The 26,671-nt window shown below is 41.3% G+C and overlaps 1 protein-coding gene across 1 annotated transcript in view; it reads left to right on the forward strand.

Annotated features, from left to right (window-relative positions):
* Positions 1–9,062: 9,062 nt before the first annotated feature.
* Positions 9,063–26,671, forward strand: part of smad3a (SMAD family member 3a) — a 30,630-nt gene continuing 13,021 nt past the window's right edge. Inside the window, exon 1 of the mRNA XM_086292314.1 lies at positions 9,063–9,710. Within this exon, the coding sequence (XP_086148440.1) occupies positions 9,508–9,710 (203 nt within the window). The 5' untranslated portion in view covers positions 9,063–9,507. The remainder of the gene's footprint in view (positions 9,711–26,671) is intronic.

A 26,671-nucleotide genomic window follows, 5' to 3' on the forward strand; every position in this document is an offset into this window, starting at 1 on the left:
GCAGGTCACATGTCAATATTCTTCCCTGTTCTTGGCAGACTCTTCAGTCAGTCTGTTGAATGTTTTTGCCTGCTCAGTGTAGTGGGGAATGCAACTGCTTGACACTGAAATGTTCCTGCTTCCATTCTTGCTGGAGGCACAAAAGTATCCAGTCAAGCACGTAGACTGACTCCAGTTTTACAAGTAAGCACCCAAAAAAAGCTGCTACTATTAATCTTATTTATCTTAAATTGGTTAAACATCCATCTCGAGGAAAATTTTAGTTTAATGTCTTCTTTTTTGCATGTTTTTCGGTAATGCAGAACCCTTATTAAGCAGACCTCGTTTGTTCGTGTCCATGACTTATACGTTACACATTTTTAAAGGCTTATGGAGTCTGATAACAACTCCAACAACCAGAGTGCTCCTTCCTCTCGCATTGCTCAGCTGCAGCAATACAGTGTTAGCCCAGGGACATTCTTTGCATATTGTCATGGGGTGTGTGAATGGGGCTTAGGCGATTGAGAAATGATATCAGCCACAAAGAAAAGCAATGGTCTGTGACCAAATGCTTGCTCTTCTATGCATATGTTCTCTGAGATTGAGGGCTTTAGTTGCCATATAAATGCAAATAGCAGGCTGGTATATTTGACATAATGTGCAATTATGAGTCAAATTGGGATTTTACTCAGTCTCATCCACTTTTCTGTTTGCTGATGTGCATACTGGAGCATACTAAAATCCCACAGAGTAGCAGGACTTTAGACATAAAGATGGCTGATCGTCTTTAGGAGGAGAAAGAAAGATTAAGACCCTATGTCCAGGATTAATGAGCTTTAATTATTTTATGAGATAAAATACTGACGATGTGTGCTGCTGGTAAAGTTTCTGGGCTGCCTTTCCTCATAAAAGCCATCCCTCAAGATTCTCTCCATATAAAGCAATGCAATATCAGGGACTATAACATCTAGTCCTTTTACTGAATCATGAGATATATAATATTCTGTTTGGTTGAGTAAGTAGCCTACATTGTCAGAAAGATGATTTATTAGGTATATATGATTGTAATAACGGAAAATAACCTCTGGGTGGTGCAATTTCACCTTTTTCCACCCTCTGGTTAGAATACTCAGATCCTACTCTGTGTCAGGGATGAGTTGATGCCCGAAGTGGGGAACTTTAAGTAAGAGGGGAGCGGGAGATCGACAGACCGATTGGTGCTATGGCTGCAGTGACACGAATCCTGTACCAGTCCGTCATGGTAAAGAGAGCGCAAAGCTCTTAATTTAGCGGTCAGTCTGTGTCCCGGCCGTCACAAATGGCCATGAGCTCTGGGTAGTGACGGAAAGAACAAGATCAGGGATACAAGCGGCGGAAATGAGCTTTCTGCGAAGGATGACTGGCCACTTTCTTAGAGATAGGGTGATGTCCCACTGGGAGGAGGCCCCTAGGCAGACTCAGGAGAGATTATATCTCTCGGCTGGCCTGGGAACGCCTTGGTGTTGCTCCAGACAAGCCCGAGAAGGGAACTAGGGAGAGAAGTGGTCTGGCCTTCTCTGCTTAGGCTCCCTGCGACCTGGTCCTATATAAGCTGAGGAAAATGGTTGGATGGAATTCGATGGTTTGATTTTGTCAGACCCTTAAAAGGCCAACCCTGGGTTTAAGTCCAAGAGCAGTGGTGCTGACTGAAGGAGTCATGGTTACTGAAATTAATTCTTGGATCTTTCTTTGTGCCCCCATTAATTTACACAGACTCACCAACATTGGACAGCAGGAGACTAGAAAAATGTTATCTGATGTGATGAGTCTCGATTTCTGTTCACTTGTTACTGCATCTCAGTTCAGTAGGGAGCTTTGAGTTGTGGTGGAGTGACAGGTTCACTTCCAACCCACAAATCTGTAGCAACTCTGTCATGCTGTCAATATGAAGAAAAATGTCTGAGGAAATGTTGTTGAATCTGTGCCACTAGCGTTCAAATGGTCGTTGAATGTAAGTCCCAAAGTCTGTAAAAACAGAATTTTTTCCTGGCAAAGCCAGTTAGTTTGATCATTTACTGCATTGTATTTTCCCATTTCAGCGCTACACTCTTGGTCTCCTGGTACCTTATTTCTGGTTTGTGGTGTCCGCATATGATGTCCACATATACCTCACTGAGGTGTCACTGTTGAGTAAAGTTGAAAAAAGAGACTTGGTTGAAGCAACAGCTGTTCAAGTGTTAATTATTAAGATTGCTGTGCTAAGGGCTCAACAGTTGCTTTACACTGGAGTAAATTTAGAGTCATTAGTGAAAGGAGCTGATGATAGGAGGACCAGAATCATGCTGTTATACTATATGCAGCAGTCATTTTAGACACATAGATCATTGAAAGCTGTTTAAACAATGGGAATTCGCTGACTGAGTCACTTCAAATCACCTCATGAGTCACAGAGTTAAGTTCATTTAATGTGAATAAACAAGTTCAATAAAGTGAATGATGACTGAAAAATTGTTCGCTTTACTCTGAGAAACATAAAATGCCATTTACTTCCTGTTATTATATCAGTTTAATGACCTACTTTTACATTTGCTACAAAGTACCTACTGCCTATTCTTTTTTAAACTACTTTATAGTAAGTACTACCTATTTACTATTACTTATAGGTGAAAAGTTCCTGCAGGAAACTGACTAAATGGAGAATATCATGTTCCCTTCATCCCTTTTGAAGTTTTCTGAACCCTCAAAATACACATCTGGTAATATAATCATCATGTTTCTTTTGAAACAGTATAGTTATCTGAGAAAAATGAGTTTAAGGATAACTGAGCTTTATACGTTGTAAAGGAGTATGAAAATAAGTCAGAATTCTAGATTAATCTGATTTTGCTCAAAGTAATACTTTTAGACTTAATTAAGAGAACTGATTAGTTCCTTCATTGAATATCAAGTATATGTGTTACACTGTGGGTATGTCAATATGATGAGAAATCGGTTGTAAAGCTTATTTTATCTGACTTTCTGTCATCAAATATGTCTACGTTCAGTGGATTATTCTTCCAATTATATTTGGCCACATACTCTGCTACTTATCAAGTTTAGCACATCCCGAATTACAAGTGAAAGTACTCTAATAAGGCTGTTAGAGGATACCTAATGACTCCGTGTGTCATATGGCACAGTATTCAGTACTCTTTGCCTCCAAACAGTGTCTCAAACTGAGTGACCTTAACTCAATATCCTGTCTGCTATCAATGAGATTATGCAGGCATGCTAACAAAAGGAAATTTGCTCTCACAGGGATTGACCAACAGCCATTTATAGTGACTCATGACTCAGAGGTAAGTCATGGCAGCGCTGCCTCAGACGACACTGTACAAGCTTGCATTTTATAATAAGTCATAGTAGGAACAACGGGTTATCACCAGGGCTATACGGTGAGTCATAGCTCAAGTGGAGATAAACTTTTCACTGCAGATACAAAGACTAGGTTTACCACAGCTATATAAGGAAAGAGAAAAGACCCACCTGGACTGTGAGTCATGTGTGTTTATGTAGTACCAGGGAGAAGTCGTATGAGCAGAGTCACACAGTGCTGATGAGCAACAAACATGAGTCTGTGGTACCAGTCAGGACACTCACACGGACCCATTTCCCTGCAGGGTCATCCTGTCAATCCTACTTGAAAAACTAAAAGGAAATATTTATTACTGAGTTCCTATCCTTTGTTTTTCTGGGAATATCTAACAAATAGTTTAAAATTAAATATACTGAACTTTTATTTTGAGAAAAACAACAGCAGCTACTATTGGGCAGTAAAGTTCATAATTCAGCGGGTGTAGGGGGTAATATAAGCAGTTATTACCATTTTACATTTGCGCTGAGAGGAAATCTATCTCAGGAAGCTTGGCTTTATGGGAAATGTTCTTTGCTTCTGCTTTATTTTACCAATTTGAGTCATCGTGCCATCAGACAGTGAAGTTTTATTCCTATTGCCCATTTCAAACAAATAACATGCATTCAAAATGCCGTGGCTGGCAAAAAGAGACATTACAATGACTTTAATTTATTAATTTGATTTTTTAAATTCATAGCAGCAATATTGGGTTGTTCTGGGGTTTATTTGTCATCTAATGTAAACATTCTGTATAATAAAAAACTGCTTCTCTAGCAATGCAAAAATAAAGAAAGGCAACACAATCTCATAGGTTTTGGATGTTATGTGGAGCATGTTGCCTCATTAGAAGGTCCTGGGTTTGAATCCACGTTCTGGCCGTTACCTTTCTGTGTGGGGGTTGCATATTCTTTCCAGGTACTCGAGCGTCCTCACACAGTCCATAGACATGCAGTTAGTGTGAGCAAGTTAATTAGTGATTCTAAATCACCCGTAGGCGTGAATGGGAGCGTGAATGGTTGTCTCTCTCTGTGTAAGCCCTGCGACAGACTGGCAACCTAGCCAGGGTGTACCCTGCCTCATGCCTGGGATAGGCTCCAGCCCTCCCGTGAGCCTAAATTGGATAAACAGAAGAGAATAGGCAAGCAGTCTTGTTGAACATATTGAGTAATAACTTACAGTACAAGATGTTTAAAAAAAAGACAGTCATTGTCGCAACAAATGTCCCTAGAGCTACTTGGCAGTTTCTCTAATTTAAGGAGATGAGATCAGACGTTAGGATTGCAGAAGTGTCGTTATAAAAAGGTGTCACTACAAAGCGTGCTCACTAAAAAAGTCCTACGACCAAGTTTAAAGTTTAACATGACTTTATTTGGAGGAAAAGTGGGTCTGCACACAATGGACGGATCAGCATACATTCAAAATTGTGTCCAGATTTTATTTAGGAGTATATGAGGAGAACCATAGTAAATGACCCCCCGTCCCCCCAAAAAACAAAACCCGCATGTTTTTGAATTATCAACTCAAGACTAAATTCTGACCCCTTAGCCCAACTAAAATACTATTGCCGGACCTGAAGACAGCTGCTCTATTAAGGCATTGCAGAAATAGTGAATTGAAACAGCTCTGCAAAAATGAACCTTCCTAATTTAATCATCATCAGTGTGCAATTCTCATAAGCAGCTACAGGAAATGGAGGTTGTTGCCGCTTTCTATGAGTTATATTGGCGAGAGTTCACTTGTGTGATTGTTTATTAACCTGCATTGTGTGTTAGTTCAGTCAGATTGAACGCTGCAAATATTTTAAAAAGAATGTACTCTCAAGTTTTTCTTGCAATTGTGTGATTCTAGTAACTGCAAACAACCAATAAGGGCATGCTTATGAAGACTGACTATGAAGATTTAGCCGAGTGACTGGCAATTAGACTGAGATGAAAAATAGCTGCCTTCCTGTTATTCATAGCAGAGTGACTTGCGCAACAGCACAAAGTTTCAAAAGATCTGTCACAAGGGATTTGGACCGAACACCATTTCCTGTGTTTGAGTAGATGAGCTGGTAAAAAGAGTGACGTCACACACAAAATAAGTGCCGGAACAAAACAATCTGTATACCAATGTGGAAACAGAGTCACTTTTGATGGGTCTGCATACAAAAGTGAAAGCACAAGCAGGCACAACGAACTGTCATTTATAGAGTAGTGAAGTGAGAAAGGAAGGGCCTACTGCATGTGGAAGGGTGTGTGTGGGTTTGCCTGTGTGTGCGTGATAGTTATGGTGTTGATTGGTACACCATGTGCTCGCTCTACCATCCCTGGAGGAGCTGTCATAAGCTGTTGAACGATTGATGGCTCTCTCAGAGGGAAAACACAGTGTCCTGTTATTGCCAAGAGGATCAGTGTTAACACTTTTATATGGCACCCCTGAGCTCTGTTCACTCATGAACTGGTATATGTCAAACACGCACAAACAAACACATGCAGGCAGTCACGCCAACTTTGTATATGTTAGTGATTCTCAGGGGGAGAAGCTGGTGTGACGGATCAGGAGAAGGAATTAAAAAAAAAAGAAGTCAAAGAATATTGCACCATTTTTAAAACTAAAATTAAACTTGTTCCTTTTTCATTTTTAATAACAGAAAAAAAGGTTTTTGGAAGATTATATACGTTTTTTTTCTCTCTAGCAGGGCATGCCAAAAAAACTTTGAGAGTCTGTGGTGAAACAATGGTGAATGGTAGATTTTGCGCATTTAGTTTGAGAAAGATGTGTATAATCTTCATGGCCAGGTAAAATATTGTCTTTTAAAATTATTTATTTCGTTTTTAACACCTAAAAATGTGTAATCTTCTGACATAATAATTGTGGATTTTATTGTAAAATCATACACAGGGTTGTTATAAAGTGATCTCCTTTGACAAACTATGAACAGTAAAATATGTAACATTTGGAGCAATCACTCTATTTCATGGTCTGGTTTTACTAGTTTTATTAGTAATCCATTGCGTTCGAGCTGCAACACTTCTGTGAGGGGTTTTTAAGCAGGATTTGTGACATTTACCTACATTTTTTTGTGTATTTTTGTTGCTTTTCAAACATCTGTAGCAACTGTCAAATACAAAATTTTATATGTGATTATCCAAAACCAGGACCTTCTGAAAAAACTCTAAACAGTATATGTTACAAAAATCTGCAGAACATAACCAACAGAAAAAGATCTGTGTTTATTGTGTCCAATATATAACTTTTAAATTGATTTTTTTAATTTACTGAAATAAAAGTGTGCGATAATTTTAGATGTAGTTGGGGTTGGTACACATGAGCGATGAATTAAACTTTCTAGGGGATGCTGACTGTATTTAAGCAGTTATTTACATCTAAGTTCAAATGATAATCTTCAGCATCTGTCTTTTTAAAATTGGCTAATAACTGGTCATCTGCTTCCTTATCACATCCATCCAGACTCCCACAGTTTGAATGCCTCTCCACTGGGACATTATGACGTCAAAGACCCACCCACACCCACACACACACACTGGACCAAGTCCCCTGAGGTTGCTGCCAGCACAATGTCATTATCATCCATCGGACTGCAGTGGCCACTGCCCATTGAGTCTCGCTGACGTTCCTTTTGTGCTCAGTAATTCTTCTCACAGAAGCCCACAACTCCACCCCCAACCCCCACCCGTACACCCGTCCTCCCGCCTGTCTACTGCGGCCCATCTGTAATCCCATCCCCCCGCCCCGCACCCCCATATCCGCTCCGTCTCGGCCTGCACTTCTCCAAAACAAACCAGCTGTCTTGGCCGGTCGTGTCCCTGGGGGCGTAAACAGGTGTCGAGAGGGCCGCGGGGCCTCAGCGTGTGACACACGGCCACACGCTCCTCCAGCCTTCTCCTCCAACCTGCCAACCCACCACAGAGCGAGAGAGTGGTGTGTTTTACACTTTTGTGGACTTGATTGTTACTACAGACAAGGAGCTGTTGATATCTGGGACTGCACATAAAACCTAATCTCTACAGGTCAAAGCAGCTGCTCACACTAAGTGCTTGTGATAGTTTCCTCACATTCATTGATCTGAGAAGTCCTTTGTTTATTTTTTAGAAAATCTTTGCTCAAGGGTGAGAATTCATTTAACAAAGATATCATGTATGAAGAAACCTTGACATGCCTGTAGCAGATATAAAAATACACACTGCTGTGCAACCAAAATAGATGAAAGGAGACGGGTATGTCCTGCTGAGCTTAAAGCCAGCTGTATTTTTAGCACAAACTTCACACTGTGCATAGGAGTGGAGGAGGGGGCTTGCTGGCTGAATGCAGGTCAATGCGCCTGTACACACATACCAAAATGGTAACAGCAGGTCAATGCCACTATAGTTGTATAATTCTGAACAGTCAGTGGAGGCAGTGAGCAAATATTGGCACCTCACTACCATCACTATCCTCATATATGCGTCCACTGTGGGCCATTTGAATTCCAGCTGTGTAAGTTCTTCTTCTGTGTGACTATAGAAAATTTGTAAACTAAATCCAAGCAAGTGCACCGGCTTCTTTGTGCAGAGCGTTCACATTTTACGACTCTTTCAAGTGCCTGCTAATAAGATACCCGACTTTGGAAACTGTGCTTGAAAGCAGTAAAGTCTTTCTTTTGAAGCTGCAGGAACAAAGGCAGCTTCACACCCTAAACAGTCCCGCTATCACTCTCTCTGCGGTGAGCTCAGCGGCACTGCACGGCCCATTGTACATCTGCCACTTGACTCCTTGACACTGAAACAGGGAGTGTGTGTGAAAGGTGGTGTGGTGGAGGTGTTTAGGCCTACATGTGCATGTGTCAAGCTGTACTTGTGCTTTAGTGGAGCTGAGCCAAGCTGCAAAGCCAAACTGCCACCTCGTTGATTCCTGTGTTCACATGTAAAACAAGCTGAGGCAAGTTAGTGGCTCATCTCTTGCATTCATGTACGACTCCTATCACCTTCCATCTTTACAGCAGCTCCAGAGTTATTCACCCATCTGGAGACAAAACAAGCCAGTAGCAATTACTGGAAACCCTTTGCGCTAGAGATGCTGAATGTCAAACCTCAAGCCTTTATTCAACAAAAACATAGGCACGGCTGTATTCTTATGCAACCTTGGTTATGTGGCTGACAGCCAGGCAATTAAGCATATGTGGATTTCTAAAAGTAAAATGGAAAAAGAAGCATAGAGTATGTTTTCCTGCTGAAGTTGGAAACCTACACTTATTTTTAAAAAGAACAGCTCTTTTGATTATAATTATGTCTCACAGTCTAAACTGAAACACAACAGAGCCAACGTTTTTTTTATTTTATTTAGACAGCTCCACTGTCCTATACAGCCTACTGAAACAAAAGAAAAACAGAAGGAAAACAAGGACCTAATTTCATCAGAAATTTTGAAGTGAAGTCACATGCAAAAGAACAAAAACTGCCCAGTGTTACATAACTAAATCAAGTGATCTGTTGTGACTGCTTATTTAGACACAGCCACGTGGAGGTTTATCAGCAATAACAGGGAAAAGGATGGAGATTGCGCAATATCAGCGAAACACATTTGGCCAGCTGCTCACACTGGCCTTTCATGGGTCTGCTGTGCAGTCTAAAGTCTGAATTGAGACTCTCAGCAGCAGCTCATGCATTTGCATTTGATGCAGACTCTTAGCAGACTTCAGTCGGAGGCTCCAGCACCCGCGGATGACTCTGAACTTAACCAAAAACTTTGCTCGTGGAAGGCTAGAGCATTCAGAGACGTAAAAAACCTATCACGACGCTTTCGTTTCTGCCTTAGAGCTAGCGACGCAGTTTTGGGTGTGAGTCAAGTGAGGTGTGTTTAGACTAGCTCTGGCCTGAAAGAGTGCAGACGGAACTAGGTTTTCTGGCGGAGTAGCACTAAATCCACAGCGCAACAGACTACCGGTGCACAGTTCACGGCTGAGCTCGAGACAGACGGAGCGAGTCCGCTAAAAGTGGTCGGTGCGACTCCGAGATGTGTTTTGTGTGACATTAAAAACAACAACAACAGCAGCAGTTTGTCTTTACTCCCGTCGTCTCCACTACTCGGAGCGCTTTAGGGACAACTGTTCCTCCGTGTTTTTTCCAAACTGACGGACTTCTCGACACTGGACTGACTTCAGCTGAACTCAAAAGATGTCAATTTTGCCTTTCACTCCCCCCATTGTCAAACGACTTTTGGGCTGGAAGAAGGGAGAGCAGAACGGCCAGGAGGAGAAGTGGTGTGAAAAAGCGGTGAAGAGCCTGGTGAAGAAGCTGAAGAAGACGGGACAACTGGACGAACTGGAGAAAGCCATCACCACCCAGAATATCAACACGAAATGCATCACTATACCGCGGTAAGGAGAGTTTGAGCGTTGACCGTGAAATCAGCATCCTAGCTAGCTGTACACTTAGTAGCTTCCCCGGGGGGTTATTACTTCATCTGATTTCATTACAGCTTTGTTACAGAAAACTCAAAAAGGTTTCTTCCCTGGTTTCTGTCATCCTCGGCGCCTTGCACATGTATGGCATCATTGCTCGACTTGAGAAGTTGACATTTCCACTTCCTTTCTGGCGTCAATATTTCAAACTGTTGATTTCCTTTACGTGTTTATTGTGCAGCAACATGGTGGCTAAGGTGCTGCTTAACGAGCTAGCGTTGGACCATGAGCAGAGCTAGCAGATCATGTCTGAAACATCTCGGTGGCGAGCTGCTGGGGCATCATGCTGTCATCGTGTGCACACTTCACTTTAAGCGAGCAGCCTTCAGCACTTTCTTATTATCACATCAGCATTCAGCTGAGGGTGTTTTGCTGAGAATAAAAAGGGTACAGTCCATGCATTAACTAGCCAGCAGAGCACATGCAGTGCAAAAGCATTAATGGAGTCCAAGTTATATAACTTGGCCTTAATCTGGGACGCTTTCTAGCGTTCTTAGTGCGTAGGCGAGCCCGTGGAGCTGGCTTCTTCTTGCTCTCAGTCTGCACAGCCATTTGTCCATCAACACATTATTTAGAACAAATAACCAACAGTGGCATTTGTCAGTAAATCACAGCTGGTAGCTTCTGTGAGTCACTTCTCTCCTGAGCAGTCATTCTCCTCCCTCGATGAGAGGCTGTGCTTGTAAAAGCCTCTGAGGTGCACAATGTAAACACAAATCATGGATTTTACCCCTGCCACTCTTTAAAATGTATGTGTGGTATTACTGCAGTGTTGATTTTTCAAGTAACTCTCAGTTGCCGGTTGTTTTAGTACACCTTAATCCACCCAATGAGCAGAGATTAACTGATTCGTCAACTTGAAAGTTCTTGTCCGTTACATGGATAATCAATTTGAGTCATTTTGCATACTCACATGTGTCAGCTTACGTGATGTGGTTTTTAAGGGGCATCCCTTTAAGATAAGATACTTGGCATATAATTAACACCCGTGTCAGTAATAAAAAGCTTTGTCAGTATCTACAGATGGAGAATGCCTCCAGTCTGTTGTGCAGAAGAAGCGAGTAGTCTGCAGCCTCCAAAATAGCTATAAAGAGCCTGTTACACGTCCCTATAACAGTTCTAAAAACTGAACATGATACATTTTGCTTTGGAGATGTCATATCAAATTGAATTAGTTTTAACCAGGTCCAACTGCAGCGAAAGAAAATGGATGGATGGACAGGTGGAACTTGTATTAAAAGTACAGTGTGTGCTCACATGTATTTTACTTCTTCTGCTTTCTCCACTTTTACAACTAAACTCTCCAGACCTTTGCTTGCATCTGCAAAATCTCACTAGTGTTTGTGGGCTAATCAGATTTAATAGCATACTGTCAGATGAAAATTGAGCCTCAGTGGGGCACTCCCACATTCTTCATTGCCACAAGTGTGCATATCACGGCTTGCACAGGCCTGGGCCAGCGTTCAGAATTAAGCCTACCCAGAAAGTTAAATAATGTTTGTCATGATCCAGGTTTCATATTTCCCACCACTAATGCAGAAGGGAAGAGGTGGAGTGCATTAAGATGACCCCAGATCAGAGCTGGCTGTCAGTGTTGGCTAACAGAGTCCCTGGAGAGCTGCTGTTTCTATTAATTCCCCCACGTTTTGGCTTGCTGACAGCAGCTGCTTGCATGTTCAGGCCTGTCCACAGGGAGGTCAGCTTCTATCTCTCTGACACATGAACTCCCTGTTCAAGCTCATTGCTACCCGTCTTAATGGTGGTTTGCAGTGATGCTGAGTCGAAGGAAGCGGGCTCTGTGTATATTGATTGAATCAATAGTTGTATATGGTGGGGGAATAGCAGGAAAATTATATCACATCTCAGTGGTGTACATTGAGATAGAGTTATGGGGAAAGAAAGGATCAGATCTCAGCGGGCCAAGTGACAGAATATTATATTGAAATCTCAAGGCTATTTTTTTTTTCCTGTCGTGTCAAGCACACTTATTTCTTTTTGTGTATGTGAGTTTGGTCTGTCAGATGAATCTTCGAATCAGCTGGGGAGCTTTGGGAAAGACTAGTTGTTTTTGAATGGCTGCAATCTGCTAGATAACACTAGCACACAATTACAGGACTATCTGTGGAAACTGTATAACAGCTTGGTGAGTTTGGTGGTTAAGTTATTTTTGGGTTGGAGGTCATTGACGTGGTCAGTGGGGCTGCATGTAGGTGTAGGTGTGCCTTTATCTTATGAAAAAAACATTAGTCATGTTCCCAGTTGAGGTCAAAACAAAGTATTGCAGGCTTTGACTGTTACTCAGAGAGTGCCATTGCTCTACTTGCCTTTTAGTGGTTTTTGACAATGAGCAGCTTTACTCATTTAAGACGTAAGTAAAAGTTTAAACCTCTGTCCAAGTTCAAGCCTGACTCATTCAGCAACGAGCAGCTGTGGTACTGACCTACCCTCTTCTTTTCTCCATTGGCCCTATTAAAGTCCTGTCTTCCTGTGAGCTGTAAACTTGGGTTAGCCGAAAACACTAGTGTGTAAAGTGCGTCAAGCCACTATGAGTTTCTAATGCATGAGGGAAGGATGTGTAGTGTGACAGCCTGCTGTGTGAGTGTGACAAGATGACTAACAGATGTGTGTCCTGTTGTTTACCAAGACCTGTATCTATAAACAGGAGCCAAGTTGTGTTTCCGTTATACCAGGATAAACTGGGAGCAGAGTTAAATATAGTTACAAAGTCAGTATTGGGAGGAGGTCAGGTTGGTTGGATAGGTCAACAAAACCTCAGGCTTTGAGACCAAACATGTACGTATGCTTCCTGTTTCCTAAGCGTAGTAAATGTCGTTTTTCTTTTTTCTTTTCCTGAGTTATGGCCATGATTGTTTCCTAACGTCAACCAAGATTACATAGGCTTTTTAGCCTTAAGGAAGTAGTTACTTTACCCAGACCACATTTTTAAAGCAAACTATTACATTTCACATTTTAACCTAAATCCCTGACCTTTTGCCAACCCTAACCAGGTCACGTTTTTTTCTCTCAAACTCCAACCATAGGGGTGTCCATTCTTGAGTGGTTTTCTGTTCAGAGAAGTGACTTGTTTTGTAACTGTTTTGGGAGACACTACCACATTTCACCCCCCCCCCCCCCCCCCCCCCCAAATGAAAAAACTTTGTCAACCATTGCCACACAGTCAAACTTAGTGTAAACATTTAAACTTAAAGTTTTTGAGGGTGAATTTTAGGTGCAGGTAATTGGGAGGCAGTGGTTGAGCAAGTCAAACAGTTGCAAACAGTGTAACAAAAAATGCCATATTGATTAAAAACAATATAATCTCTTCCTGTACCTCCTTTAGAGATATATATTTATAGAAGGTATAAAAAAGGACATTGCTACCATAAGGTCACCTATTGGTTGCTTTAAACCCTTTTTGAAGCCTTTTGAGTGTTTCCTTCATTGCTATCTTGGTTGCAAAACAAAACAAAACAGATGTGATGAGGACAGGGGGTCTAACTATGGTACTACACACTCACAGGCTACTTTGCATAAATCATGGTGAAGTATAGAAAACTCTGTTCTTGTCATCTATGACTGGGAATCCATTCATAAACTAGAGAACACCAATGTATATAATTCCATACCCTAAACTAGCTGTTACTTTGAAATTTATTATTACTACAGCGTCCTTTTTTTTTAATTTGTTTTATTTGTGTTTTTTATGGATTGCATAGATTAGTCTACAAGCAAACAGTTGACCTTCACCACACACCATTTTTGCTGTTGTGAATAGGAGGATCTCTGAGACAGACCTTAGAGATGGACTGTCTTCTGTAAATACTAATGTGTGACTGTCAGTTAGGGCAACCACTAATAACTGTTGCCGTGTTGATCAATCTCTTAATGTTTTGGTTACTCAAGTAATTAAGATGATTTTTAAAATGATAGAAATAACAAAGATACACTTTGTTTGTGCAGTCCGAGTTGACACTTTCAGATAGGTTTTGTTTAGAAGCGTATAGCATATAGATTATAATAAAATAAATGAAATTAAGACAAAAAGTGTTGGTTTTTGGGAAGCTGGAATCAGATATCGGCTTGAAGTTTTTTGAAATGACCAATTATACAAGTTGTCATTGGAGGAATCAGTAGTTCCTGTAAGTACAGTATAATGTGTGAACTAATCACAAACAAAACTTGTAGAAGATACTGTGCTGCTTTTGACCTGATTGTACTTTGTGTATGATAGTTGTTGTGACAATAGGTAGACAACATCACACTAACTCAATCTGTTGTCTAGTTGTTTGTGCCAAATGTTTAATAATTATGACACAATCATGCACCTGTGCATATAGGGTCTGTCATGTGTGAACAGAGGTAACTTTTCAATGACAAAACTTAATGGGAGTTAAATATTCCTTAGAAAGACACACTCATCAAAGTTGCGTCTTCTGTGTGTGTGCTTAAAAATATATATTTGGGGTTAATGAGTTCCAACAGTTGCACACTGGCATCAAAAAGACATTGAGACATTTTCCATTGTCTTAATATCATGTGTGATACGTGTACTGTGGACAGTGAGTTTTATATTCACAGAGCCTGGGGAAGTGGATTCCTCACCTTTTATCTTAATCTTCTCTGACTTTGTGCAAGGGGTGGTGAGAGGGTTTGTCTTATGTACACACATCTCTCCTGGCACTAAGGTTACAGTCTGACTCACACTGCATGTTGGGGCAGGAGGGAGTGTAGGATCTTCAAGTTCAGATGTAAAAGATGGGATAAAATGAGAAAGACAGGGACTGGACCAAGAGTGAGAAGGACTGCATCCACACTGCTGTTTCTTTATACATCACTGTTGAAAGTACTTCAACAATACAGTTCTTGATTAAGGAAATTCATTTTGTTGACTTTTGTCAGACCATCATGTTTTCCACCTTATCAGTGTGCAGCAGTTATGTAAAGATGGCTTTGTGATCCACATCAGCAGAATTTAATCCTGAAATGTAGACTGAAAACAAACAGATTTACTTTTGCTGTATACTTGGTGTCTTTTTATATTTGCTACTTTTGGTTAATAGTCCTTCCGGTTAGTCAATAGAATTAAAGCAGTATTTATTTTTTGCCTCATTATAAAAGCTGTGGACACTTGCACTGAAAGAGAGATGTAGAGGGAAAAAAAAGTGCAGAAGAGAAGTATGGAATTCCCAGTGTTGCAAGGAAGTTGTTGTTATAATGGGGAAAATGTGCTTTAATGAGGGAAGATGAGACATTAATGGGTGAACAAAAACACAGTTGACAAATGAGAAAAGTATAAAAGTAGAAGGTAACAGAAAGTCAAGGGTTGAGATGAAAGACACTGAGGAAGCAGTCTCTTTGGCAAGCTGCAGCGTCTTGAATTCTCAGGCTTATCAGAGGGAGACAGTGGTTAGTGGGATTCACACACACACACACAAAAAATATACCGGCTAATAGATGAAATAGAACTGGTTTGTTTACCTTCTAGACAGCATTTGAACATCAAAAGAGATGTCTGCATGTGTCTGGATGACAGACTAGACTTCATTAAATGCACACTGACACACACTGCCAAACTCATACAGTGTGCACCTCGGCCCTGTCATGTCATTGTGCTGTTGTCATATTCAGAGTTAATTTTGTCTCATTCAAATCATCTGGTGATTTTGTAAGCGTAGGCCAGTGTCACTACAGAGGAGCAAGCATGTTGATGATCAGTCCGATGTGTCTGAGGTGGGAGCACAAAAGTGAAAACATAATGAGCCTTCGTGGTTTGGGATCTTGTCTGTTAGAGAGAGATGTGGTGCAGTTTTAAAGTGAAACAACAACAGAGCTGGTATTTGCTCATTCTTGTGCTAATTATATGAGCAGAGCAGGTAAAACTACTCTAGAAGCGTGCTAAAAGCACTTTATGGACGTGTCTTAAACAACTTTACTGCTGCACACTTTGCAAAGATGATATGGAGCTGCCAGACACCTGAGCAGAACCAGGGAGATCTTTTCATGAAATTAGCAGTCAGTATGTTGCTTCATAATAAAATTTTGAGTGCACAGCTACCTTCCAGAATACAAAGCACGCCAGGCTACAGAATTGTGCAGTACATTTTTCCCTCCTACAAACAACCTGTCCAGAGTTCTTTGGGACTGGATTAAGTAAGACAGCTAAAATAACTAAAGCTGAATGGACTTGAGCCTCTTATGAAGGTTCTGGTTGTTCTATTCTGCACTTTAGTGTGATTGCCTGCTCAATGAAATCGCAGCACAGGGGAAACCCTAACTAAAGGGCATGAGTGTGAAAGCACCCACAGAGGTTTGTGCCTGCTAAACTTTTGTTTTGGTAGTTCCGTTCTGATTCCTCTCGTTCTCAAATAATAATTTTGTAATTTTCTGTTTATTTAGCTACTTATATTCTCACATAATCAAATCAACTGTGTGGTTTGTATAATTTCAGAACTGTAAGAAGTTCATCTTTTTTTATGCAATTAAAAATCCAACCCCGCCTCAAGGAAATCAAACTTTTTAGAAAGTTATGAGAATGAAGAACACCAAGTTTTCAAGGTAGGAAGCTGAAAGCTAAAATGACAAATGAATGTAAAACATTAGATTGATATTGTAGGCGTGATTTAACAAAATGCGTCATCACTTTGTTAAATGAGCACACACACTTTGTCATTCACTTTCATGTCAAGTATCACACCTGGGTCACCCGAGACAGTGATGTTCAACAGGACTCTGTTCAAGACGGGTCACAGAGAGTTTATGTGTGTTGTCTGTCTGTGTGTGGTTGGCGTCTCTAATGACAGTGACAAGTCTGCTTCTTCAGGATTGGGTTCAGGATTCCTGTCATTGTTTGATTTACTTGACTGAAAGGGATTGCTGCTGTGAGTCATGACTGAAGTCTGTTTGTAGACAGTAGTAACTGTGTTGTTGTGCTTACTTTGTTTGGACCTTAAAAACAAAAGAGTTTAGTGTCCTCGCTACTGTTGGACAGTAATTTCTTAGTTAAGTCACATGGTGATGTCATCCTAATATTGTTGCATTTTTGTTGAGGGTATCATTGGTTGTACAAACAATAACAGAATTTATTTAAGATCCTGATCAATTATAAGTCTAGTGTATATGCCATGCCTGAAGCTTGGTGTTCATCGTGCTTCTGTTTTCTGTTCCTTCAAAGGAAATAAACAGAATACTGACTGTAGAATTCAGGCTACTTAACCATACGTTAATAGATATAAATATATTTATGCCATTGTACATGACTCTGTGTGCGTGTGTGCATGTAGTTAGTCAGCTTAGAGGAATGCTCTTTCAGACTGCTGGGGCCTTGAGGAGGGTGTGGGCTGCTGTTTGGTTTGTGGCTTGCACCACGGGTGGAAGGGTTAGAGACACAGCTCTGCCTCGACTTGGCCCTAGCCTGTCTCACTATCTGCGGGGGAGTGCACATGCAGAAACACACACACACACACACACACAGACGTGTTCTCCAGACAACAAATGCGCCTTTGTGCTCCACTGGCCACTGCCACCACCACTGCTGCCGCTGCTGCTGCTTCAGGTGCTAGGGTAAAGCTGGGTATGTGGGGGAAGGTCAGCTGATTGGAAGGAGTAGGGGTTTTTAAGCAGGGAGAGGAAGTACAGGTGAAAGTCATAAAATACAGAAATTACGCAATGACTTTTCAAGGAGGTTGTGTGATAAGTGTTTCTTACTGAAGTTGCCATAGTCGTTCAGGACTTGCTGAAAACACAAGAAACAGGAAAGAAACATGAGTCTTTCTTGGCCACAGGGCCACAATTTGTAAGGTTTGATAGGCTGAAACATTTTATCACGATAAGCGGTGACTGTGAGGTCTTCTTACACTTTACTGTCAATGACACCTGAAATAGTGACACGAGAAACTTTGGGCAGAAACATGATAAGAAATGCTTTAGATATTGTATCGTGTGTCTAGATGGATATATTATGCTATAATTGTACCAAGTGTTGGGAAATGATTATATGTCTTGATGCATTCTCAATCATCCAGGAAAGTAAATCTCCAAAAGTTGGTTCTGTTCATCTGTAGCGTTTTGTGGGAGAAATATTTCGTCACTCATCCAAGTGACTTCTTCAGTCTCAGCTGACTGCAGTTTTCCCCAATCTTATAAACAGTACATTTGCATAATGACTGAAACCAGTCCACTGATGGAACAATGGGCTGGGAGGTCAGTTCCTTAATCTTAATTATGCAAATTCTCATGACCATTGATCAACAACCACTGACCAAAACCCACTGATCAATGGCCATGAGTACCATTCACAGAGAGTTGGGGAATGGCTGCAATCACAGCATTGTGAGATGGCGAAAGATGTACCCTTAGGGCCCCTCCTCAATTCAGAGATGGACTTTCCCTTTTCACGTAAATGGCCTCCTTGACTCTGTGCTCAAACCAGCGTTCCTCCCTGTCCAAGATGTGTACATCCTCATCCTTGAAATAGTGTCCACTGGCCTGTAGGTGTAAATAGACTGCAGAGTCCTGGCCTGACGAGGTAGCTCTTCTGTGTGGGTGAAGAATTTGTCTGACAGACAGCTCACCCAAACAGAGACAAAACATCCTTTCTAAAGGGAATTTTGCTGTCACACTGAGACAAATCCCGCTAGTGGAGCTGATCACAGCCACAGAAACAGCAATTTGCAACAACAATATTGCAGAAGTGGAAGCAGAGCAACTATGGAAAGTTTCGGCCTGTCTCAGCAATGCAAAGCCCCCAGCATCCAACATCACCATGGAGGAGAGGAAGGCATTCACATCACTTAGTGATGACAACAACATTATCATCCTTCCGGCAGACAAGGGTAGGTGCACAGTATTGCTAAACCAGAAAGACTATCATGAGAAAATTTTGTCACTACTCAGTGATGAAAATACTTATGAGCCCCTGAAACGAGACCCAGGAAGTGGCTACAGGAAGAGGGTGATAGACTATCTGAAGCAGTTGGAACAAGACAAGGCTATTGACCGGACCTCATACCACAGGCTATCCGGTTGTTCAGTCTGACGTCACTAGCCGTGTCTGGGTCTAAACTCCGCTGCAGGTCCATATATCAAACGATCACTATGGCATTACTGAGAGTCGAAAAACTGTCTAAAGTCTTTCATCTTTAATAAAATGATCAGCGTTCTGCTCTACCAGGTGTAACAATTGAGTTTAACATCCAGGCATCCATGAAAACGGAATTTATGACATTTAACGGAGTTAGAAGTTAGCAGGGAGTTAGCTCGCTAGCTTCTATCTAAATACAATATAGCATGTCCTGACTGTGGGGTTTTGGAAACAAATTAAAACGTACAGCTCTGTTATCACTTCCAGCATAAATGAAGACAGAAAACTAAACAGCAGTGACGTTTGTAGGGTTACTGAAGTTGGGCTAGCTGGTATATAATGATGTGCTACGTGACTGCTAGCGACACAGCATAATGTTAGCATAATATAAACAAGCTAACTTTTTTTCCACTCGATAAAAGTTACCGTGAGTGTTCTCGGTGGTCAGAAACAAATGTAATCGCATGGCAGGATGCTTTAAAAGGACCAAACTTCAGCCAGGAGAACAACTGAGATAATCCATCCACAATACGAGGTTAGTCATTCATATACTGCTGCATGGGCTGGGCTGTAGTTACATCCCAAGGTTTTAAAAACTGAGCTTAAATAAATGATTAGCGGTAATAAAAGCCGAGGGAGGTCAACAGGGATCACTGACTGTTTTAGGAGCTTTTTGAGATTAAATAGAAGAAAATACATAACATTAAACATGTTAACAACACAAAAGCCATATTAAACCAGACTACTTTAGACCCGGAAGTAAGATTCGTCGCGTCATCACTGAACAACCGGATACCCAGGGGAGTCCACACCAAGTCTGTATGGTTTACTGAAAATACATAAACAGGGTGCACCTTTAAGACCGACTGTCTGCATGATCGACTCTGTCACCTATAACATCTCCAAGTTTCTGCCTTCCATCCTCAACCCGCTGGTGGGCAGCTCTGAACACCAAATCCAGAACAACCTGGATTTTGTTGAGAAGGTGAGAGATGTCATCATGGAGGCAGATGAAACCATGGTCTTGTACGACGTTACATCTCTCTTCACTTGCATCCCAGTCACGGAAGCGTTGGAGGTAGTCTGTAAGAGATTACAGGATGACACCAACCTCAGCAACAGGACCACTCTTAGCATCGACCAAGTGTGTTTGCTTTTGGAACTGTGTCTTCATTTCACCTACTTCACATACAAGGGTCAGTTCTACAGGCAGAAACATGAGTGTGCCATGGGCTCCCCAGTTTCACCCATTGTGGCCAATTTGTACATGGAAGAAGTGGGAAAGAGGGCTTTGCTATCCTACCCTGGAACACCACCAAGCCATTGGTTCAGATATGTGGATGACACCTGGGTGAAAATCAAATCTACGCATCAAATTCACCAGGGAGGATATGAAAAGTGGCAGGTTAGCCTTCTTAGACTGTGAGATTTCCATCAGTAATGGGGGACATCTAAAAGCTGATGTGTACCGTAAACCTACACATACGGATCGGTATCTAAGGTTTGACTCTCATCATCCACTGGCGTACAAACTGGGTGTCATTACGACGCTACAATACAGAGCGAACACCATCCCCACTGACACAGCGGCCAGGGAGGCAGAAGAACACCACATCAAGAAGGCCCTGAGTAAATGTGGTTATCCCAGCTGGACATTTGTCAAAGCTGGAAAGGCACCTAAAGAAAGCTCCAGCCGATCCAGGAGAGAAGGACAACCGCTGCCCAAGCGAAAACCTGTAGTGATCCTGTATGTATCAGGAGTATCAGAGCAGTTGAGACGCATTTTTTCTAAAAGTCTCTGTGGCTTTTAAACCCCCAAAACACGCTGCGCCAAAAACTGGTCCACCCCAAGGATCGGATCCCCCGACACAAACTGAGTAACATAGTGTACGCTGTTAAGTGCCAAGAGGATTGCCAGGATTTATACATCGGGGAAACCAAACAACCTCTGGCGAAGCGGATGGCACAACACAGAAGAGCTACCTCGTCAGGCCAGGACTCTGCAGTCTGTTTACATCTACAGGCCAGCGGGCACTCTTTCAAGGATGAGGATGTACACATCTTGGACAGGGAGGAACGCTGGTTTGAGCACGGAGTCAAGGAGGCCATTTACGTGAAAAGGGAAAGACCATCTCTGAATCGAGGAGGGGGCCTAAGGGTACATCTTTTGCCATCTTACAATGAATTCTAATCGAAAGCCTAATAAAGAATAAGCAGTCAGGATAACAGACAAATATCCAGCATCTTTTAAACAATTCTGACATGTATGAATTCGAGCACACAGGTTTCTAACTTTGGCGAGGAAAGCATCCAGGGTTCACGGCACACACATGCACCGTAATGACCTTAATTTATCTTAGTTACCCAGTTCTGAGCTTTAATTATATCATCATTTGGATTTTTGCCACTGAAGAATCAACAAGTTAAGGTCAGTTGTGAAATTTGTGAATTTTTTTTATAGTGGAAATTTCTCTTTGAGGGATATCAGGCTGACACAGCATGGGGGTATGTTTTTAAGAATAAACATTAATTTTTCATGAGAGGTAAACCAGCCTACACTCTGCCCTTCCCTACGAAAAAATGCAACTAGACTGTAGAGAGAAATTTATTGATGACTTGCATCTGGAATATTCTCTGTAATTCATCATCATGCTTCAGAAAGAGAGAGACATACTGCTCTGCTCATTGACTGTTTGCAGTAAAACTAATGGCTCCCAGTCCTCCATTGTCTCCCCAGATTTTTGGAGTCCAGACTCTGTTATTTGTCGTCTAGCCCTGCCAGTCGTTTGTCTGCTGGTTTTGTATTTCACTTTAGGCCCTCCTTCACTGGTCCCAGCACACTTCAGCCCTATGATATCACCTATGGGCCAGACACCCCCTCCTTTCCTCCTTCCTCCACCTTTGTTAGAAATAGAGAAGTCTGATGGCTTTTCCAGAGAGAGTGGGAGGTTGGTGTGTGTCTTTGTGTGTTTTTCCGCCCGAGCCTCATCACTGCTGGACTGCTGCAAGTCCATATATGTTTAGACATCAGTGATTAAATGTATGTAAACTAAAGCATTTGGATGAAGACAAACTCAACTCAAGAAAAAGGTCATTTACAGCAATTTCTGATTGTTCACTTAATTGTTTAGGCTATAAAATGTCTTGTTTTGTAGCTCAAACCACTTTGCAAAACATGAAAGTTACCAGACTTTACAACCCATGAATGTTCAGAGACTTAGCTTGAAACTGAAATAACTGGTCAGCTATGAAATTAGTTAGCTAACACATTTCTATTTGTTGACTAAAAAATTATTATTTCAGCTGTACTAAGTACACTATTTAATTCAATTCAATTTTATTTATATAGCGCCAAATCACAACATAAGTCGCCTCAAGGCGCTTCATAGATGCAGAGAAAAACCCAACAATCATATGACCCCCTATGAGCAAGCACTTTGGCAACAGTGGGAAGGAAAAACTCCCTTTTAACAGGAAGAAACCTCCGGCAGTACCAGGCTCAGGGAGGGGCGGCCATCTGCTGCGACCGGTTGGGGTGAGAGAAGGAAGACAGGATAAAAGACATGCTGTGGAAGGGAGACAGAGGTTAATAACAGATTTAGTCTTGATTTAAAAAAAACAAAAAAAAACCATGGTGAAATCTGTTTCTGTAGTTTTTTTTTTTTTTAATTTGCAGCTGACAGTTGTTTTAGCAAACCAGAATAGATTAACCAACCACAGAAAGTATTATGTGGCAAGTAGGGTCAGATGATATCAGGATATGTAAAGTAAAATAAGGAAAACTTTTTGCAGAAGTGTTGCAATACCTCTAATGTCGACACAGTTCACATGGTTGCATATATTGTGTTTATCTGGATGATTAGAGCATATCCACTACTGGAGAGATTGGGACTTAATTATCCCAGTCCAAATTTGAAATATCTTCCATGTGAACACTGGAGGTTGTTGCATTATTGCTGATGTGGAGATGGTGGCAGAGAAACTGGGCATCTCAGTTATACATGAACTTCTCTTCCAAACTCTACAGTGATCCAGAATCGCTGCTTTTCTTACTTTATAATATTGCCTGCCCCGGTCATGTTGTGAGCTGTATTTTTAGCAGTTGGCATAAGTTTTTCAGGACATTAGTAACCACACTCTCAAGGAATACCATTGTGCACATGTGGGCTTGTAGTTCAAACAAGTATATTAGTGAACTAGCAATATGTCTGTGAAGGTTCTCAGTCATCCAGGTCATCGTAGTCAAAGGAGCTTGCAAAGAAAAGCGTCTGGACTTCTTTAAGTTACTTGAAGATGTTTCACCTCTCATCCGAGAAGCTTCTTCAGTTCTAAGGTCAAATGGTGGAGAGTCCCAGATATAAACCTAGTGGGAGTATCCCCCACAGAGGGACAAAGGACCCCCTGATGATCATCTAATCGTCTGAGCCAAGGTGTGAAACTGGGTGTGGGTCCCAATCAGCCAGAGTTTCGGGTGAACTAGCAATTTAGAAATTTGTTATTCTGGATGATCCTTCGTGGATTATTTAATTTTCTTTCAGTTATCTAAAAGATAATGCTGCATTCTCCCTCGTATCGGCTGGCATTGGCCAAGGAAGACAAAGAGACTTTACAAAGAGGTTGGTTGCAGAGACAGTCCAGATTGTAACCAACTTTATTTTCCCAGTTGTGTTATGTTGTTGACTCTGTGTGATTCTGCAGTTTCAGATCCTTAAACTGTTGGGATAGTGAAGGATTAATCTGTGATGACGCTTGCACAGAAACAGCTACTACAGGGAAAAGCAAATTAAACAATTTTTCGCTTCATCACAGGGCTAACAAAAAATTATTTAAAGGTCACAGACTGCTGAGTTAGTCGTGTCTAACCGAAGGTAGAATTGGTGAATGATTTGTCTCTTTACATGTTGTTGTTGTTGTTGTTGGAAGGCACCAGCCTCTGCTAAATGTCACCAGATTGTAGCCCTGTTGGTCGGGGTTCAACAGACTGGCCACAGACTTTATGAAAGGCACAAAGGCCATATCAGCCCAATAGCCCCTCACCCCCACCGCCCTCATCCCGCACTCAGCACTGCAATGGAGGCTGTGAGATCAGGATAGTGGGACAGACGGAGGAGAAGGAAAGGGGGGGTTTAGGGGTTCAGTCACAGACACTCTGAGCTACCCTGAGCTGTTGAGATGGTCTGGCAGACCTGTTGTGCAGCTGCAGCCCTCCTTTCTTTATCCATCACCCACTTTGTCCTCTACCCTTGCATGCTTTTAAAGGACAGACTGTGACTGATCCTGATCTTTGTGATGTGTTTGCAGGCACCTTAAAATGGTGAAAATATTCTACTTTTAAAGTTAAACATGCAAGTTTAGTTACATAGTTAATAACCAGCATTGGATGAGAACAATTTTTTCTCCAAGGCCTTCAGTTTCTAACTGTATGTGCTGGCATCTTCTTAGCGAGGTAAGGCTTTCAGTAAGAGAGTAAAAAAAAGTCCATGTTAAGCCCACAAGGAAGGCGTGTGTGTGTTCAACACTTCTCGGACTGTTGCCAGCCTGGACACACACACAGTGTATATGTTTGTGTCTCTGAGCGTAACTGGGTATGCCTCAGGGTGTTTGTTTTGCCCCCTCCCCCTTCCCCAGCTTAGTGAAGCTCAATCTGCTCTGTCTGAGTCAGCCAAAAGCGCACATATTCAAAATTTATGTATGTACTAACCTTCACAGCCACTAACATCTGCTTATATTTTTTTTTTATTTCACTACTTTTGCTACACTGGCAAATGCTAAATTAATGCATACTTCAAATGTAAAGTTACCTTAATTATTTTATATCCCTTCTGTTCTTACATTTCTCTGTACGTGTGTCCATCTGTGGAGCTCTACCATTCACGCAAACATACATGCTGGATGGATGTAAAGCTCATGTTCAGTCTCAGCTTTGGATCATGAGCCAAAACGATGTTGACACATTTACCCCTCTGGCAAAAATCTATACCTATTTATCCCTTTATTTTTAGACATCAGTTCCGGTCTATATTCTGAGATCAACATCAGCTTGCATGAAAAAACACAAATATTGCCCCAGATTTCATGGGGCAATATTTGGGGCAGGCGAACTGTAGGCAAAGGAAGAATACATATGGATCTGAATCACTTTATTTTAAATTTTGTGCTCCAGGATTGGCCTTGCTGAAGGAAATGCTCCCCCTCTGAAGTTAACTTTCAGCTGAATTTAGTTTTCTTTTTAGATAATTGAATTATTACACAGCCAATGTTTTGTTTTTGTTTTTTTGTTTTTTTTAAAGAACCAAAAATCCATTATAATTTTTTCATTGTACTTCCTTCAATAGAAACCTGATTTGAGGATTTTCTTGATTATGTTATGTAACAGCAAAATATACACCCACTGGTTTTATTTGATTTTTTAAAAAGAGTTATCTAATACTTAATGTAGTTGATAGATTTAAGAAATCTTAGCCATTTTTAACAAAATTTTATTTAAAATTTAAGGTCAAATTAACCTGTAGAGCTAGAACTTGATAACCAGGCCAATCAATCATGGCTTTTTAGGGGTAGGCAACTCCAGGCCTCAAGTGCCGGTGTCCTGCAGGTTTTAGATGTGTCCTTGATCAAACACAGCTGATTCAAATGGCTAAATTACCTCCTCAACATGTCTTGAAGTTCTCCAGGGGGCTGGTAATGAACTAATCATTTGATTCAGGTGTGTTGACACAGGGTGAGATCTAAAACCTGCAGGACACCGGCACTCGAGGCCTGGCGTTGCCTACCCCTGGTTTATAGCATTATGGTATTGGATATACTGTAAAAATAGAATTATGTTGTGATATATTGTTAAATGTGACTCCCCTAGCTTTGGATGCATTCACTGTCAATAATGCTATTCATTCATTTTAAGTGCCCATGTTCACTTTTTCAATTCACATTTTGGTTTTGTAGATAAAATCAGTCAGTGCTGATTTGATTAGTTTCTGATCCTGTAGAGAGAAGCTGAAGAGTGAAAAATGTCCTGTATAAAGTCTTGAAGGCCCCACCCATGGACTTCAGATCTTCAGTTTGGAACACACACGCAGAGGTCAGCCCAGCTGGGAATTTGGGGTCATGATTATTCTCCCCTCAGCTACCTCCTGCCTCATGTCTGGAGTATTTTGAGGTCCAGATCATTTTTTTTTTCTTCAATATCTGAGGTTGGCTGTTTAAATAGAGCTACTACTGCCACTAAACAACAAACTGAGGCTTGATGGTTTCACAGGAGTGGTTTTTGCTGTCAGAGCAGGGTTTCTCATTTGTCTCATTCAGTGGGCCATCGTAAATCTCTGAAGTGAGTCACTCTCATTGAGCAGGATATAATGTGTCTTGACTTGTCTCATACGCAATACTGTCTGTTGCTGATAGCGTTGGTTTACGTTTAAATCATACAAACACCTTTGTAGGAGAGTTAGTTGACCTTGCCTGTCAGCAGTGCAGAGTAATGATCTAATGCTTGTTTACCCTCAGTTGTTCATCTGCTAAAGAAGAGTTTGCTGATCCTATTCGCTGACCTTTGTTCAAGTAAAATTCAACCTGGATCCCTTGTTTATTGTTAATAATTTATATAAAAACTGTGGAATGTGAGCTTTTTGTTCCGGGTTTAGAAGAAGCGAAAGGGTTGAGAACCACAGAGTTGAGCTCAGTAGCTATCGTGGACTAAATGATTCATCACAGTTTGAAGTACACTGACTGTGATTTGGTGCTCTCCCACATGTATAACCTATCTGACTTACTCTTCATGCAGAAACTGGGTGATAAACTCTCT

The sequence above is a fragment of the Aulonocara sp. 'chitande type north' Nkhata Bay genome, linkage group LG1 (genome assembly GCF_057382095.1).
Source record: "Aulonocara sp. 'chitande type north' Nkhata Bay isolate Kocher_YH1m ecotype deep benthic linkage group LG1, A_spYH_male_GT1.1, whole genome shotgun sequence".
Lineage (NCBI taxonomy): Eukaryota > Metazoa > Chordata > Actinopteri > Cichliformes > Cichlidae > Aulonocara > Aulonocara sp. 'chitande type north' Nkhata Bay.